The sequence below is a fragment of the Rhinopithecus roxellana genome, chromosome 12 (assembly GCF_007565055.1).
Source record: "Rhinopithecus roxellana isolate Shanxi Qingling chromosome 12, ASM756505v1, whole genome shotgun sequence".
Taxonomy (NCBI): Eukaryota; Metazoa; Chordata; class Mammalia; order Primates; family Cercopithecidae; genus Rhinopithecus; species Rhinopithecus roxellana.
In genome coordinates this window covers 52,050,455-52,068,054 of record NC_044560.1, presented here as the reverse complement: position 1 = coordinate 52,068,054, position 17,600 = coordinate 52,050,455, and the positions used below count along the sequence as shown (strand labels likewise).

Here is a 17,600-nt window from a genome sequence, read left to right as displayed (position 1 = left end):
TACTGTGTTTACAGTTACACCGATGGTACAGAGGCACCAATGGATAAAACTGCTAGGGCCTTGGTCAAAATCAAGGCAGTGGCACTAAACTCACAGGAAAGAACACACAAACAAACAAACAAAACTCCTAAGTTTTAAGTTTTACTTAAGAAAGTCCTTCTAGAAGCAGTAAGAATTGTTAATGTAATTAAATCTCAATCCTTGAATAGATGTGACTTAAGTATTCTATGTAACAAAATGGGAAGAATGCATAGAGAAATCACTGAGTATGCACTGAGTATGATGATTGTCTTGAGGAAAAGCAATTATTTGAGCTGTAAGTTAAGGTAGCCACTTGTCTTACTACTTGGACTACTGTAACAAATTACCACAGACTGGATGTTTAAGCAGCAAGCATTTATTCTTCACAGTTCTGGAGACTGGGAAGTCCAAGATCAAGGCTCTGGCAGATTCAGTGTCTGGTGAGGGCCTACGTCTTTGGTTAACGGGTGATCATCTTCTAGCTGTGTCCTCACGTGGTGGAAGAGATGTGGGAGGTCCCTGTGATTGCTTTAATGAGGGCACTAATTCCATTCATGAGGGCTTCACCCTCATGACCTAGTCACCTCCCAAAAGCCCCACCTCCTAATACCATCGGATTGGGGATTAGGTTTCAACATATAAATTTTGGGGGGACATAAACATCAGTCAATAAGACCACGTTTTTTTCCTGGAACACCATTTTTTCTTGATGAAAAAACTGCCAAACTATGGTTATTTGGGCTTAGATATTTGCCATGCATTGTATAAAAAAATGCAGAGACCCTATCGTTTCAAGGAAAACAAATAACATTACTTGTTCCTAATAACAAGATTGGAGCTTCTATGAGAAAATTAAAATTTTGGAAACATATCCACTACTATGAACTTGATGAGATCACTGGTGATATTAACAAGTTTGATGTTTAGATATTATACAGTGAAATGTATTAATATTTGTAAGGCACATACTCAGTGAACCATTATTTTCCAAATTTTGAATGCCTGATGTTATAAAAATTGTATATGGGCACAAGATCCATTCAAAGTGTAGAGACCAATGGATTTTAATGTGACAGAGAACAAAAAATTCACTGATATGCTTTCAGGTTCCACATGCCACTAACATGTAAGAAATTGCCTCTTGTCAAGTTTTCATTTAATACCAAAAGAGAGCATCCACAGTTATTGGAAAAGGCTGTTAAAACACTCCTCCCCTTTTCAACTACATAACCATGTGAGGCTGAGTTTTCTTCATAGATTTTAAGCAAATCAATATATAGCAACAGATTGGATGAAGAAGCAGAAATAAGATTCTAGCTACTTTCTTCTAAACCAGACATTAAAGGGATTTGAAAAAATGTATATTTGTGGTAACATGTAATAGGTTTGTTGTTGTAATTTTAAATAAGTTAATAAACAAGTATTTTTTAAATTTCTCAGTTTTAATTTTGAATTATGTGAATATTGGTAGATCTAGCCCACTTACCAGCTCTTTGAGGTCTTTAGTAATTTGCAGAAATGTAAAGGTATCCTGAGACCAAAAGTTGGAGAACCAGAGTTAAAGATAGACAAAATTTTCTGAACTATTCCATGGCTCCTTGTGCGGAGTTTCAACTTAGGTGTCATTATTCATCAAATTCATTACATAATTAGCATGAGATTTGAAACACTTTCTGTTCCTACACAAGGGTTATAATCATGCCATTCTTCACAGCGGTGGCTGCCTGGCTCTCAGAGGCTGTGGTAATTCTAGTGTTAACAGACGATGTTCCCACTTTCCCTGTGGGCCAACCTGGCTTTGAAGTTGTAGCAGTGGTGCTATGGGAAGAGGCTAATGTGGAAGCCAGGCAAGCTTGTGGCTTGTCCCCTTTTCCCTGAGTAGGCTTTTTAATTGGTGAGGGGGAAGCATGGGGCAAGAGAAGGATCGTGGGCTTGGAGATACACTCTCTCACGTCTGTTGGCTGATTCATAAAATGAGGCAGTAGCATGTTGAGGAGCAGGTAACGGGCTTTGCCATCAAACCAACCAGTTCCAATTTTGCTTCTGTCGTTCCTGGGCTATGACTTCAGGGCTATTTAGCTTTTAGGAATCCCAGCTTTCTTACACTGTACATAAAATAGATCTAATAATATTTATCTCCAAGGATTGTTATAGGGATTAAATGAGATAATCCACATAATCTCCCAGCATGTAATAATGAAAGTCATCTTGTAGTAAACCTTTCATAAGCATTTCAATACACTTTCAATAACCCTTTTAGGTAATGTTATTTTTAGCGTAGTTTTACAGAGGAGAAAGCTGTAGTTCAGAGATATTAAGTAATTTACTCAAGTTTTCAAAGTCAGCAAGTGGTGGTTAAGATTCAAACCCAATCCTCTTACCCCAGACTCCACATTCTTAACCACTGAGCTTTCTGCTACTTTGGCTCTTCAAAAATTGTTAACCCTCTTTAATATTCTTCTCTCTAAAATTATAATAATTTGATGCATGGGGGACTGATATGGTATTAAAGGGATAATTTATATAAACCCTCTAGCACCATACACTCTCTCATTTCTGTTGGCATTTCTACATAAAGTAGGAGTACAATAGATGTTCATTCCTCATTTCTTTCAAACCATGTTTTACTGGAAGGAAAATGTGCACAGCTTTATCATTTGCTTAAATTTTGCATCTCAAAATTGATGCAGGAATTTTTTCTTTCTTTAGGAGAGTAAGACGGGCAGCCACACCCGCAGCAGTTACCTGCCAGCTGAGCAACTGGTCAGAGTGGACAGATTGCTTTCCATGCCAGGACAAAAAGGTAAGACACAACCGGTTTTGGGGCATTTCATATTTGATGTGTGTATTGGGCATTCAAATGGAGATTAAGCAGATCACTATGTCTAGGGGCCTGGGGAGAAACTGGGTCTAGAAATTGTTGTTTGAAAGCCATTGTACACGGACGGTGAAATTTGTTTCTGCGTCTCTCGATTTTGTTTGTAGGGTAGTGTTGAGTGAGGCTGCAAAAGATGTGTGTTATGGCTCATAGGCAGAAAAGTCGCTATCTGTACATAGGCACGTTTATTTCTGTCTGAGTCGTGGCAAATCTATTGCCCACTAATGAGAGTCTTCTGGAGGAACTAATCGCTTAGAAATAAAATAGCAAACTGCCCATGAGGAGATGAGATAATCCAGGGGATGTCCCAGTTGTGTTCTTGAGAATTCCATTTTCATCTATGGAAAAGACCAACACACCCAATGAACAGAGGTGTGTCTACTTTGCCCATCTAAATGGTTTTGAATAGTTCAAAATGATCCCTAATACCATTGACATATGAAAAGGAGGGATGTTGGGAGCCCTCCACTCAGGCAGAAGGGAGCATTAAAATTCTGACTTTGTTCAGAATCCCTGGCTCACAGTGATAATAAAACGTAGTCAGCCGTGTGTGGTGGCTCACATCTGTAATCCTAGCACTTTGGGAGGCTGAGGCAGGAGGATTACTTGAGCCCAGGAGTTCAAGACCAGCCTTGGCAACATAACAAGACTTGCTCTCTACAAAAAATATGCACACACACAAAATTAGCTGGGCATAGCGGTGCACACCCAGAGTCCCAGCTACTCAGGAGGCTGAGACAGGAGGATCACTTGAGCCCAGGCGTTGGAGGCTGTCATGAGCTTGGATTGTGCCACTGCACTCCAGCTTAGGTGACAGAGCCAGAATCTGTCTCGTAAATAAATAAATACATAATAAAACACAGTGTAACTTCTAGTCTGTTTTATTATTGTTTTAAAATTCCCTTCAGACATACATGCCTCTATTAGATACTCCCTTCCCCACTTGGCATACCACTCACTGCCTGAACCTTGTCTATTAGCACACTACTGCCAAGTTTCAGTGTTAAGATTCAGTTCCGCAGTTTAGATCTGGCTTTGCCTCTTATCTGCGTTGTTACTTTGGGAATATTTTTAATCATCTCTGTGCTCAGTTTCCTTACGCATAAATTGGAGTAGTAGGAGTACCTACTTTCTAGAATTGTTATGAGAAATACACGAGTAATGCACACAGAACCCTTCTCATGCATCTGGCTCAGAATACATGTTTAAGGAATTCCAGATGTTTTCCTTCTTTTATTTTTTCATTTTTATTTCAGTAGCTTTTGGGAAACGTGGGTTTTGGTTACATGGTTAAGTTCTTTCACGGTGATTTCTGAGATTTTGGTGCACCCATCACCCGAGCAGTATACACTGTACCCAGTGTGTAGTCTTTTATCCCTCACCCTCCCCACCCTTCCCCCCAAGTCCCCAAAGTCCATTATATTATTCCTGTGCCTTTGCATCCTCGTAGCTTAGCTCCCACTTATAAGTGAGAAGATATGATATTTGGTTTTCAATTCCTGAGTTACTTCACTTACAATAATGGCCTCCAAGTCCATCCAAGTTGCTGCAAAGGCCATTCATTTCATTCCATTTTATGGTTGAGTAGTATTCCATGGTGTATATGTACCACATTTTCTTTATCCACTCGTTGGTTAATGGGCATTTAGGTTGTTTCCATAGTTTCCAATTGTGAATTTTGCTACTATAAACATGCATCGCAGTCTTTTTTGTATATAATGACTTTTTTTTTCTCCCTTTAGGTAGATACCCAGTAGTGAGATTGCTAGATTGAATGGTAGTTCTACTTTTAGTTCTTTAGGAAATCTCCACAATGTTTTCCATAATGGTTGTACTAGTTGACACTGCCACCAGCAGTGTAAAAGAGTTCACTTTTCACCACATCCATGTCAACAACTATTATTTTTGATTTTTAAATTATGGCCATTCTTTCAGGAGTAGGATAGTATCTCATTAGAGTTTTAATTTGTGGAGTGCCAGCTGTTTTTCTAATAATTATCTCTGCCTTCCTCTTCATCCCCAGTCCCATTGCCCTAAATTAATCCCTGCTTTTTCCTCACCTGAGATCTTGCAAAGTTTGCAAATGGTCATCCTGCCTCCAGACCCACCATTCAGACAGAGAGGTGCTCTGTGAATGTTTCTGATGAGTTATTCAAAATTGCATAGCAGTAAGTGGTGGAACACACACAAGTTTGACCTAATTCATTCAACATGAAAGTCTGAAATTTGTTATTCTACCTCACTCATCTCTGAGAAGTGCTGAAGAATTTTAGATTGTTCCTGTTTAAACGTGTTTGATCCCTACATGCTCATTTTGCTCTGACATCCTGCATTAGTTTCTTGAGTCCGCCGGAACAAATTCCCACAAACTTGGTGGCTTAAAACAACAGAAATGTATTCTCTTACAGTTCTGAAAGCCAGAAGTCTGAAATCAGGGTATCAGCAGAACCATGCTCCCTCTTAAAGGCGCTAGAAAGGACTCTGTTATTAGGTTGGTGCAAAAGTAATTGCAGTTTTGGCAGTAAGTAACAGCAAAAACCACAATTACTTTTTTTTTTTTTTTAGTTTATAACAGTTTTATTTTTATTTATTTTTATTTTTTTTTATTATACTTTAAGTTCTAGGGTACATGTGCATAATGTGCAGGTTTGTTACATATGTATATTTGTGCCATGTTGGTGTGCTGCACCCATCAACTCGTCAGCACCCATCAATTCATCATTTATATCATGTATAACTCCCCAATGCAATCCCTCCCCCCTCCCCCCTCCCCATGATAGGCCCCAGTGTGTGATGTTCCCCTTCCCGAGTCCAAGTGATCTCATTGTTCAGTTCCCATCTATGAGTGAGAACATGCGGTGTTTGGTTTTCTGTTCTTGTGACAGTTTGCTAAGAATGATGGTTTCCAGCTGCATCCATGTCCCTACAAAGGACGCAAACTCATCCTTTTTTATGGCTGCATAGTATTCCATGGTGTCTATGTGCCACATTTTCTTAATCCAGTCTGTCACAGATGGACATTTGGGTTGATTCCAAGTCTTTGCTATTGATTCTACTACAAAGACACATGCACACAATTACTTTTGTAGCAACCTAATATTTGCCTCTTCCAGCTTCTGGTGGCATTGACAATCCTTACCTTGTGGCTGAATCACTGCGATCTCTGCCTCCCTGGTCACGTTGTTGCCTCATCTGTGAGTCTTCTGCTCTGTGTATCTGCCTGTAATCTCTCTCTGCCTTCTTCTTACAAAGACACTGTGATGACACTTAGTGCTATCCAGACAATCCAAGGTAATATCCTCATCTCAAAAACTTTAATGATGTCTGCAATGGCCAGCTTTCTGAATAAGGTAAAATTTACAGGTTCCATAAATTAGGACTCGATATCTTTGTGTGGCCATTAAACAACCTGTTATACATCCTAAATTAAATTTTTCTTATTTATTTCAGTTTAGACAGCAAGTAGCACAAGACAATGACTTGCAGTTAAATCTGAATAGAATTATTTACTTAGTGACTCAAAAATACATGTGTTTTTAAAGTAATCCTTAAAATAATTAATTCTGTTAATTAAGTGAAAGACCACCCTAGTTTTTTTTTATTAGTGTGTTTCTTCTTCTCAAAATCATCCAAACAAAGATGTACATTTCTGGAAGGAAACATTATCTACCAGTTAGAAAAGAAAATTGTGTCTTAATGATCCCAACCACAGGCAATAGCATGGACAAGTCCCTAAGGGAATATTGGCACCAATCTTCCTGCCACGTAAATATCTTCATTGTTTGATAGCAACCTAGAAAATAGGGAATCAATGGGAATGAACCTTATGGCTTACACCATCATTCCCAGTATAGATACTATAGGAAGGATGACAATGGCAATAGTCACCATTTATTAAATAATTTCTATGTCCCAGACAATTGTGCAAATGCCTTAAATAAATTATCTTGTTTGACTTTCACAGCCAACTGTAAATGACAGACATCATCATCCACTTTGTTTAGGTCACCCATTAAGAACATGACAGAGCCTTGATTTAAAACTTGGTCAGTCTGACTCCAAAAAGCTTCTGCGGCTGACCCCTCCAGAGTACTGCCTCCCGCTGAACCATCCTGGAGCGTAATGAGTGACATAGTGGTCGCTTCAATTCCTTTTGAAGTAGCCCAACAGCTGGATACAAGAATGATGATGACACTGATAACTACTTTTACTGAGTGTATATCAGAAACCAGGCAAAGTGATGATTTCTTTGCATGTATTATTATGAATCTTTGCAATGTTCTCAGATATATTTCATTTAAAAATGAGAAAACAGGATCAGAGGTGTTAAGTAGTTGGCCCAGTGATGCATATACAGTAGGTGGCAGAGCTGGAATTCTAACTCAGCTCAAAATGGGATTCCCATAGTATACTTAACTTCATAAACTTGTGAAGATTAAATAACATAGGAATGTAAAGTGTTTGGCCAATAGTAGGCGCTCAATACTTGGTAGCCACCATCACCATTATCAAATTGGTAGCTATAGGTTTTAAAAATCTAATATAATTTTTAGAGTAATAGAGAAAATTGGCTGCTAATTCAAAGAAAGAGTACTCAAAGGCAAGTACCTACTGTGTCTGATTTCAGATAACATTGTGTGTTATTTATTTGGAGAAGCTCAAGCCCTTACTAAACCATATTAAATCTGTTCCTATAAGTCACCATGAAAGCACTGCAGAACAGTGACATGTGCCAGATCCCTGTTGCTCATTTAACTGTGAACTCCTCACCCTATAACATGTACAACAGATATGCTAAGGTATCCTTGCACCAGTTTTCAGGCTCAAATTTGCTCTTTAGTCAAAGAAGCAAAAATGGAGTTTAGAATGACCTAACTGCAATGTTCCAAGCAGCAATGTTTTCTTTCTTTGGACCTTGGATAAATACCTTTACAATTCATTCCCAACCTCATTCTCAATGAAGTGGAATTATAAGCACAACATATTCATAATAAAAAGCTGTAATCAAAATAGATGTCACCTAATGGCAAACAGTCATCTGAGTTGGAGAGCAGTATTCCATGCATAATGTCCTTGTTAGATATTCCATTCTCCTTATGACATTGACTGGATATCTACTCAGTGCTGGCCATGTTAAAAAGTCTGAGACGTTTTCCTTCAAATAACGTGTAACATTAGTTGATGATAAAAGAAAATTACAGAAAATATATTTAAGATAATATATCTTCAGTTTCAAGCAGAAAATGGAGACAATAAGATCTATACGAGTTCACAAGAAAGTCAAACCTTTGGGGTATGAATTGCGGGAAAGAGGCTGAACAGTTCTAAAAGACCTCATGGTGGAAAACAGGCTTTAAGCTGTATTTTAAAGGAAGGAAAGATTTGAAAGTGAGATGAGAAGTCATCCTAAGAAGAAAAACCATGAACAAGAGTCTATAGCCAGAAATAAACATAGTATGTTTAGGAACAATGAACAAGATATATTTGGCTGAAGTCATAGTGTCATGTCAGGAAATTACAGAAATGTATTTAACGTGGATAGCAGTTACACTTCAAAGAATGCGAATGACTAAACAGTTCGAAACAGAGGAAGTAACAGATAAACCCGTGTTCTTGGAAGGCACGTCTAGAAATAAACTGACATAAAGAGAGGGGAAGAAGAAAAAAGAAAGCAAGAAAATTGGCTCTACGTTTCCATGCTGATCACTCCTTTATTTGCTGTGCTGAGGGGCAAGAGTGTGGGTGAAGAATTAAAATATACTGATATTCTCCAACTGGTCATTAATTACAGTCTCTTCCCACAGAGTTTACAAATCTGTTACTGCTGTTATTAACTGAAAGGCAGGACAGGCCTATGGACAGGTTTGATCTTCACCTCTCCTTGCTACTTTTACCACTTTGCTAATGAGCAGCTAAGGAGACAAAGGTGGGCAAGAAGAGAGCAAGCTGCACTGCTCCACAAATCACCCGTGGAATCACCTGGAAAGACTGTATGGATTACAATAACAATGTGAAAACCACCTCTGCTTATTGAGCACCGATAATATACCAGACACAGGGCTGGGGGCTTCTTCACACATTCTCTTTCTCAGAGCTCACACAGTCCTTTCAAGGGAAAGTGCCATTACACCCATTTCACACACTGGAAGACAGAAGCTCAGAAAAGGGAAGTGGCTTGCCCATGGGCAGTTGGTAAGAATATCTGGGACCTGAACCCAACTCCATCTAATCTTCATGTCCATGCTCTGTCAACTTCAGGACACAGGTGAAAGGATATTAGTCATTATAATTAGGTAAGTCATTTAGCTCACCCACCTCATTGCACAGATTTAGAAACTGAGCAACGAAGTACCAGACACTGACACTTCACACGGCAAGTAAGAAATTGATTGAGGTAGGAAACCCACTTCTTTTGCTGCTCAAATCACTGCTTTCTTACCTACATACTAACATTCTTAAAGGAAGGGGCCTGTGGGTTGAGCCAGGGAGAGAGGCACCAGGAAATACAGGGTTGCACATTTCCTTATCGGCCACTGTGTGGTTGCTATCCGTGCTGCATATTTTGTGTTATTACACATTTTATGTCCTCAGCTAGACTCTAAGCTTCTTGAAGGCAGGAATAGAACCTCATGTCTCTCTGAATTCAGCTTCCTCCTTCTACACTAGTGCCTGACACTACACTATACAGAAAACATGATTATGAAACTCTAAAGTCCCAAGATTGGCATGCATTTTAATTCTTCCTTCTGTCAAGTGTCTATTTATCTGCAGTCAAAGGTGGACCCAGGGACTCAGATGATGCCTTAAGAGCTCTCTTTGTCTCTCTTTGTCTCTCTATCTCTTGGATGGGTGCTTTCTGCATAATAGGCAAGGCATCTACAATTGTTTCCAACAATTCCAGGAAAAAGAAGCTGTCTCTTTGTAAAAGAAAATGCCCAGAGAGAACTTGATTGGATGGGGTTGAGTTATGTGCCAATCCCTGAAGCAATGATTACAACTAGGCAGATGTGATGATTTGATGGACCAGGCCTGGTTCATACCCACACATCCCTGTGACTGAGGAGGTGAGGTCATTCCCACCTGAACCATAGGAGATGTATCCCAAAGAAAGAGGTGAATTCCAGGACCAGAAGAAATGTTGCAAGTAAAAAGCAACAGATGTCTTCTAAACATGCCTCTTGAGTACCTGACCCTAGATCAAATGCCAAGCGTACAAAGCCAAATAAGACATGGTCCTCTCTTCCCCACCCCTAATATGCAAATTGCTCACAGTCTGGTGGGAGAGATGGAGAACTACATGGATACTCAATTGCAACTTCATATACCAAGTGCTAGTAGAGAGGGAGTGAGCAACCTGCAGAATGTTACTGAAAGATGAATAGGAATTTAAATTCTTCAAGAAGAGGGAACAGAGGTTCTTCCTAGTAAGTAGGAAGACCCTAGAAATATCTTGTCCAAGCCTTTCATTTGACGCTTGGAGGCCCTATTCAACATTCCAGTGGGTGATTGTGCCACTTCTGGTGACACACCCCTGTTTACGCACACTCATCCCTCAAGAGACAGCTTTGCAGAAGGCTCTCAATCATTAGATAATTATTTCTTATGTTGAGCTGAGACCTGGCTGCACAAATCTTGGTTGATTGATTGATTGATTAATTGACAAGAATGTTTCTGGTTCAAAATCCGATTTAGTACCGATACCGGAGCCTCTTGCAGCCAAACAAGTTTGGGGGAACCATCTGCAGTGGTGATGTCTGGGATCAAGCCAGCTGCTCCAGTTCTATACCTTGTATAAGGCAAGCACGGTGTGGACAGGATTTCCAGTGTAAGGAGACAGGTGAGTAGCATTCCAGCAGGATAACAGCTGTGCCTCTCAAAAGTGACATGTGAAACACTTCCCCAGGGAGCTTATTAAAATGCATACTCCTGAGCCCTTCCTCTCGAGGTTGCCATTCTGTAGGTTTGGGATGGGTCCCAGGAATCTGCATTTTAAGCCAAGCCAGCAGCCCAAGTAATTTTGATTCAACTTTGTAGGAACATCTGTTGATTCATTTAGAAAAAGATACAATTCATTCATTCATCCACTCATTGAACAAATATTGTTGGCCACATATTATGTGCCAGGGAGTAAGCTACCTGCTGTTAATACAAACATGAAAAAAATCATGCACCTTACCTCGATGTACTCCTAGTCTGGAGACGTAGAAGGAGTTAATTACAATACTGTGTGATAGCCATGGGTACATACATGTGCACGGTCTAGTGGGACTTTCTAGCAGGAGGTTCCCAAATCTGCTTTGGGCAGTCTGGGTGGGCTTTAAAATGGTAGTTGAGTAGAGACTTGTGAAACAAAATGGAACTTTCTAGGAGAAAGAATGTACAAAAGCATGGGGGTCAGAGACTCCCAATCAGCCCAGAATGTTTGCAGCATCAGGGCTTTGGGAAGAGAGGTAGGTGATGGGCAGGTAGGTGATGGGCAGGTAGGGTCCAGACTGTGACATTTGGAAGAAGAGGAATGGAGAGCCACTGGAGGATACTGAGCAAGGGATTACATAGGCAGACTGGCATCTTAGAAAGATTACTAGGGCTGCAATATGGAGAATTAGAGAGAGACAGAAACTCAGGCAATGCCCAAGCTGGGGGACTGCAGGCGGGAGCTCATGAGGCTGGAAGGAAGGCAGAGGCAGTGAGAACAGAAAGAGGATGGTACAGATGGGAGGTTTATTTCTGAGGCAGAAAGGACTTACTGATTGTGGGTGTGGGTCTGGAGGGATAGGGGAACCCCAGGAGTAGCCACAGTCTCTCCTCTCCAGGTCGCTGCCTGAAACGCCACCTCGTGTGCAATGGAGAACAGGACTGCCTTGATGGCTCTGATGAGGACGACTGTGAAGATGTCAGAGCCATTGACGAAGACTGCAGCCAGTACGAACCAATTCCAGGATCACAGAAGGCAGCCTTGGGGTGAGGGCCTGCCTACTAGCTATTTAGGAGCAGGGAATGATTTGTCTTTAATTGTGAGCATTAGTTTTGAGGACAGAAGGGGGCCATTTTGGAGGGTTCCTCTGGAGTGCATGCTGTGAGCTACTCTCATTGTCCCCAGAGATGACTTGCCCAGTCCTGCCTATGTGACACTGCCCATACTATCTCCCCATGTCTCTGCCTGAGAGTCCTCCTCTCTTTTAGTACACCTACCCTACTGCTCATCTCCCTTCACCCCAGTGTTGTTTCTAAGGCCCATTTAAGAAGCCACAGCTTCCATGAAGCCTTCCTGATGTTTCAGAAAGATAGCTCTTCTCTGATCTCAGCCCTTTCCTTTCCAATAGCCCTGTTCACAATCTGCTTTGCACTGTAGAGGCTTGCAATAACCAGGGCTAATGGTGTGACACAGTATAAAGAAAATGGGCTCAGGGTGAGACAGAGAGGGGCTTTAACCCCCACTTTCCCATTGCTTACTTAAACCTCTCAGGGCACAGTGTCTTTATCTGTTGAGATGAAATCAGCCTCAATTCTGACTTCTCTTCATTCACCTTATGTTCAGGTTCAGTTCCTTGAATGCATCACACTCTTTCCTTCTGAGCCTTAAGCAATTTGGTTCCTTCTTCCTGGAATATTCTTTCCCAAATTCCTACCTGGGTAACTCCTTATCTAATGTTCTGCACTGAATTGTGTCTCCTCTTTCACCCACATTTATATATTGAAGCTCTAACTCCTAATGTGACTGAATTAGGAAACAGGGATTTTAAAGAGGTAATTAAGATTAAATGAGGTCATAGGGTAGGACCCTAATTCAAGAGGACTGGTGGCTTTATAAGAAGAGAAAGATATACCAGCGATCTCTCTCTTTCCACACATGCATAGCGAATGAGACATGTAAGGACACAGCAAAAAGGCGGCTGTCTTTGAGACAGGAAGAGAACCTCCAGCAGAAAGCAACCCTGACAGCACCTTGATCTTGGACTCTTAGCCTCCAGAACCACAAGAAAATTAATTTCTGTTGTGTAGGGCACCTAGTCTATGGTATTTTGTTGTGGCAGCCCCTGCAGACTAGTACACTGAGGTACCATCTCCCCTAGGTAGTCTTTGTAACAGCCCCCTCCCCTGCTCTTGACTTTGCCTAGATTGACTTAGTCCCCTCCCATGGCTCCCAGAGCCTCCTGCAAGTCTTATTCTCACAGCTCTTACCCAACAGGGCTGGGGACGTCTGTTGGGGTGTCTATCTGCCCAGGCTAGGGGCTCCTTGTCATCTCTGCTTCTCCAGTACCAGAATAGGGCTTAGCTCAGAGTGACATTCTAGTACTGCCACTCTGTTTTTGCCTAGGGTCTTATCTCCTAACTTGAAAATAAACTCTTTGAGGGCAGAGGTTGTTTCTGACTCAGCTTTTTCATCTCCTTGGTCCCCGTGTCAGAGCTTGTCCTATAGCCTCTCACTGAATATTGGTTGAATTGAAACAAATCAATATGATCAGCTGGATCTTTACAGATAAGGAAATGAGGACATGTAGTAACTGTCACAGAGTGACTCAGCCCTGTTGCAGCCCACTCAAGGACAAGTGGGGGTTCCATGGAATGCAGCCCTCATTCATTATGGTTAATTGCTCTGAGATCACAGCCCACCTACTTGATGGAATTGACCTCTGTAAGTGCATGTAGATATACACACATAAAAAGATGAGAAAATTCTGTGTTCTTTCATACCAGCAGTGTTAGTTTGCTGGGATTGCCGTAACAAAACACCACATCTTGAGTGGCTTAAACAGCAGAAATTTACTTTCTCACAATTCTGGAGACTAGAAGTCTGAAGTCAGAGTGTCAGCAGAGTGGTTTCTTCTGAGGCCTCTCTCCTTGGCTTGCTGATGGCTGCCCTCTTCCTGTGTCTGCACATGTTCTTCCCTCTGTACATATCTGTGTCCTCATTTCCCCTTCCTATAAGAGTACCACTCACATTGGATAACAGCCCACCATAATGACCTCATTGTAACTTAATTACCCCTTTAAGGACTCTGCCTCCAAATATACTCACACTCTGAGGCTTTGGGAGTTAAAACTTCAACACATGAATGTTGGGGAGACGTAATCCAATCCCGTAACATCAATAAAAGGGGATTCTTGTTGATTTCAAAAGTGACTGTAGAATAAACAATAGAAGTGTGAAATATTGACATGCTGAAATGAAAAATAATCCCTTCCTTATTGGCAGACCATGGATCTCCCACGTGATTTAACTAGAAACGTTTCAAATACACTTTCTGAACAGTGTGCTTCACCCACACTGAATACTGAAACTAGTAAAATGGTCCTGCTCCACTCCAACCACTGATGTTTGATGGTTCTTCTATTTATCTCAGATCTCAGAGGCCCTTCATGCTCTTATTTTTTTCTAATTCATTTCCCAGATTAAAATGTTTACTTATTGTTAGAGAAGTAATACCTGTTTGAAATAAAAACTGAGAGTTTTCTTCCATCCTCTCTTGCCTGCACTCCATCCAACAGCCCTCTCTCCGTTCTCTCCCTAGAGCTGACCCATGTTAACAGCTTGGTGAAGATACTTCCAGATTACGTAAAAAATGCATTGACAATATGCATTACATAGTAAATATACCTATGTGTACTGGGCATTCTAGACACAGGTATATTTTACATAAGTATGATTGTGCTATACATATTGTCTGTAACTTGCATGTTTTTACTTAATAGTATAGTTTTAAGATTTCCCTCAAAATTTCTATCTCTTTTTAATAAGCATCATATTCTTCTATAACATAGTCAGCAAACTATGGCCTGAAGGCCAAATTCAGCCTGCTGTTCTTACAAATAAAGTTTTATTGGAACACAGATTTCACCCTGCGATAACAGAGTTGAGTAGTTGCAACACAGCCTTGTGACCTGCAAAGCTTAAAACATTTACTATCTGGTCCTTTATTAAAAAAATAATTTCCAACTCCTCATCTATAGTATAATTATGTAATAATCTATTTGACTACTTCCTATTGAAAGATAATTAGATTATTTCCCATGTTTTTCTAGTACAAACAATGCGTTGTGGACATTCTTGTACACGTAGTTTTGTACACATGTGTGATTATTTCTGCATAGTAGATTTCCAAAAGGTAGAACTTCTTTGACTACACCTTTCCCTTTTAACTGGGGCTTTCACAACCAGCTTTTCCAAATATATATAGGCTTCATGCTTAGAGATTATAGTATACTCTTAGGGAATACTGTTTCTTTGAGTTTTTTTCGGTCTGTTAAGAGGCTATATTTATAAGCCACAGGCAGAAACATGTTCAATGGTTAGGAAGATAGAAACTTCAGGGCAAGTAGAGGGAAAGGAACCCAGATTTTACTATCAACAAAATCTAGGAAACAAATCCAGCTATGACTAGAGGCAAGTTATTTAATTTTTCTGATCTTCAATTTCTGCATTTGCAAAGTTGTCATGAGGTTGAAAGCTAATATATGCTAAATATCTACTACAGTATGTATTCAATTTATTGTAGCTATTACATCACTTATACTAATATGAAGAAAGAGAAGGAGAAAGAAAGAGAAAAAGGAAGTTAACATACATTGAATTTCTACAATCTGCCAGGTGCTCTATAATTATCCACTTATTCCTTTGAGGTGGATTTTATTCGCAATTTATCCCCTGCTCCTTTCCTGCCTTGTGCCTTTTCACAGAGGCCGTCAACAACCATGATGATCGCTATGCTACAGGTAGTCACTGCATGCCTTGGGAACACAGAGGAGGAAACAGCAGTCCCTCCAGAGCATTCAAAGAAGGCTGTTGACAGAAGACAACATTTGAGTTAGCTCCTTCAGGTTAAATAGAAATTTGAGAGACAAAAAACAAGCAATAACTATATTGTCTGTAACATAAGAGGCTTTGATTGTCAGGTCTTAGAACTCTTAGCCAACTCTACTGTTTTTGTTCTGTTAACTTTCCCTTTCTAGAAAATTTAAGTTGTATTTCATCTGCTTGACATTATTTTACCTGAATATGGTAAAACCATCCATATCCTAAAACATGGAACCTGGGCTGATGATTTTTAAATACTGTAGAAAGGGAAGTATGGAGAAATATTTCTGGAAGAGTATGGGGCTAGGGAAAAGTAAGTATAATTTGTTGAATGCCTAATATGTACTTTACTGCTGTTTTAGTTTCATACTTTCAGCTTCACAAAAACCATGAGAGGTAGGTATTATTATGTCTGTTCTTTAAATGAGGAAAATGAAATGCAGAGAGCTTCTAGACTGTGTTCAAAGTCACACAGTTAGTAAGTGGCAAAGCTGGAAATTAAACAGGAGTCTCCCTGACTTTTAAACTGTGCAGCTTCCAATATCCCATGCTGCCTCAAAGATAATGGCCTTTCTGAGGATTAGATTCTCGACCTTAGCACTATGAATTGCATCCAATATTTCAAAGTTATTTTTTTATCAGCAGAGCTCTTATACTAACAATTATACTTAATACTAACAATTACCACAACAGCAACCTTTATTCAGTCCTTGATGTATATGCTGAGCACAATTATGATTTCTCTACATGTTTCAACTCATTTAACTCTATGAGGGCAGTAGTATTTAAGAACTGCTTTTTACAAATGACTAAACTGAGGCACAGAGAGGCTAAATGATATGACTGAGGTCACACAGCTAAATGTGGCAGAGATGGGAAATGAGCCCAGACTGTCTGGCTGCTGCCCTTGGATTCCTGATAATTGCACATATTCTTCTCTAACTTATTCAGCAAATATTTAGGGCTGCTTATGTGGCAATATGATTCTAGATGCTAAATAGGACTGTCTAGATGATCTACATAAAGGAAAACTGAAGGCTCAGGCCAGCCCATTTAGTCTCCAAGTGTTACCTAAAGTGGCCCATAAGCTACTTGGAGGAACCCCAGGGCTCCACAGAACATAGGTTGAGAAACCATTACTTGAACCAGCTACAGCATCTTTCAGAAGATGACATTATATGCCACCTTGCCTTTCTAATTCTCTCTCCTAAAAGCTGCTTTTGCTTTTTAATTTCCAACTTTTATTTTAAGTTCAGGGATACATATGCAGGATGTGCAGGTTTGTTACACAGGAAAACATGTGCCATGGTGGTTTAATACACCGATCATCCCATCACCCAGGTATAAAACCCAGCATCCACTAGCTATTTAGAAACTGCTTTGTTCAATGTAGGTACAATATCCTGACCCAGGAAGATGCTCAGAGTGTGTACGATGCCACTTACTATGGGGGCCAGTGTGAGACGGTATACAATGGGGAATGGAGGGAGCTTCGATATGACCCCACGTGTGAACGTATTTACTATGGAGATGATGAGAAATACTTTCGGAAACCCTACAACTTCCTGAAGTACCACTTTGAAGTAAGTCTGAACAGGGAGGCTTTCAGGCCACTGTGGTGTAGGTGGCAGAGAGGCAGAGGCCTATTGGTGGAGATTGCTTGCTCTGGAAGCTTTTGTTTTCTATAGTTTGCTGGTGGCTGGAGTCTTCTTCATACCCATCCCCACACATACTTAGTGTTGAAGGGTGCTGAGAGGCAGATCATAAATGTGGCTACCCACCTGTTAAATCTTGGCTCCATTCCAAAATCAGTAAAATAGATCTGAGGCCCTATTCTCTGGGCTGCCAATCAGAAGACCTATTTCCAAGTTGTGGCTCTGTTAGACTATATACAAGACTGTTAGC

At 40.3% G+C, this 17,600-nt stretch overlaps 1 protein-coding gene across 1 annotated transcript in view; it reads left to right on the top strand.

The window, feature by feature from the left end:
* The window catches only part of C8A (complement C8 alpha chain), a 70,327-nt gene that overhangs the window by 16,119 nt on the left and 36,608 nt on the right, over positions 1-17,600 (top strand). The window contains exons 2-5 of the mRNA XM_010365732.2: positions 2,731-2,824; positions 10,592-10,736; positions 11,713-11,860; positions 17,089-17,278. Of these exons, the coding sequence (XP_010364034.2) occupies positions 2,731-2,824; positions 10,592-10,736; positions 11,713-11,860; positions 17,089-17,278 (577 nt within the window). The remainder of the gene's footprint in view (positions 1-2,730; positions 2,825-10,591; positions 10,737-11,712; positions 11,861-17,088; positions 17,279-17,600) is intronic.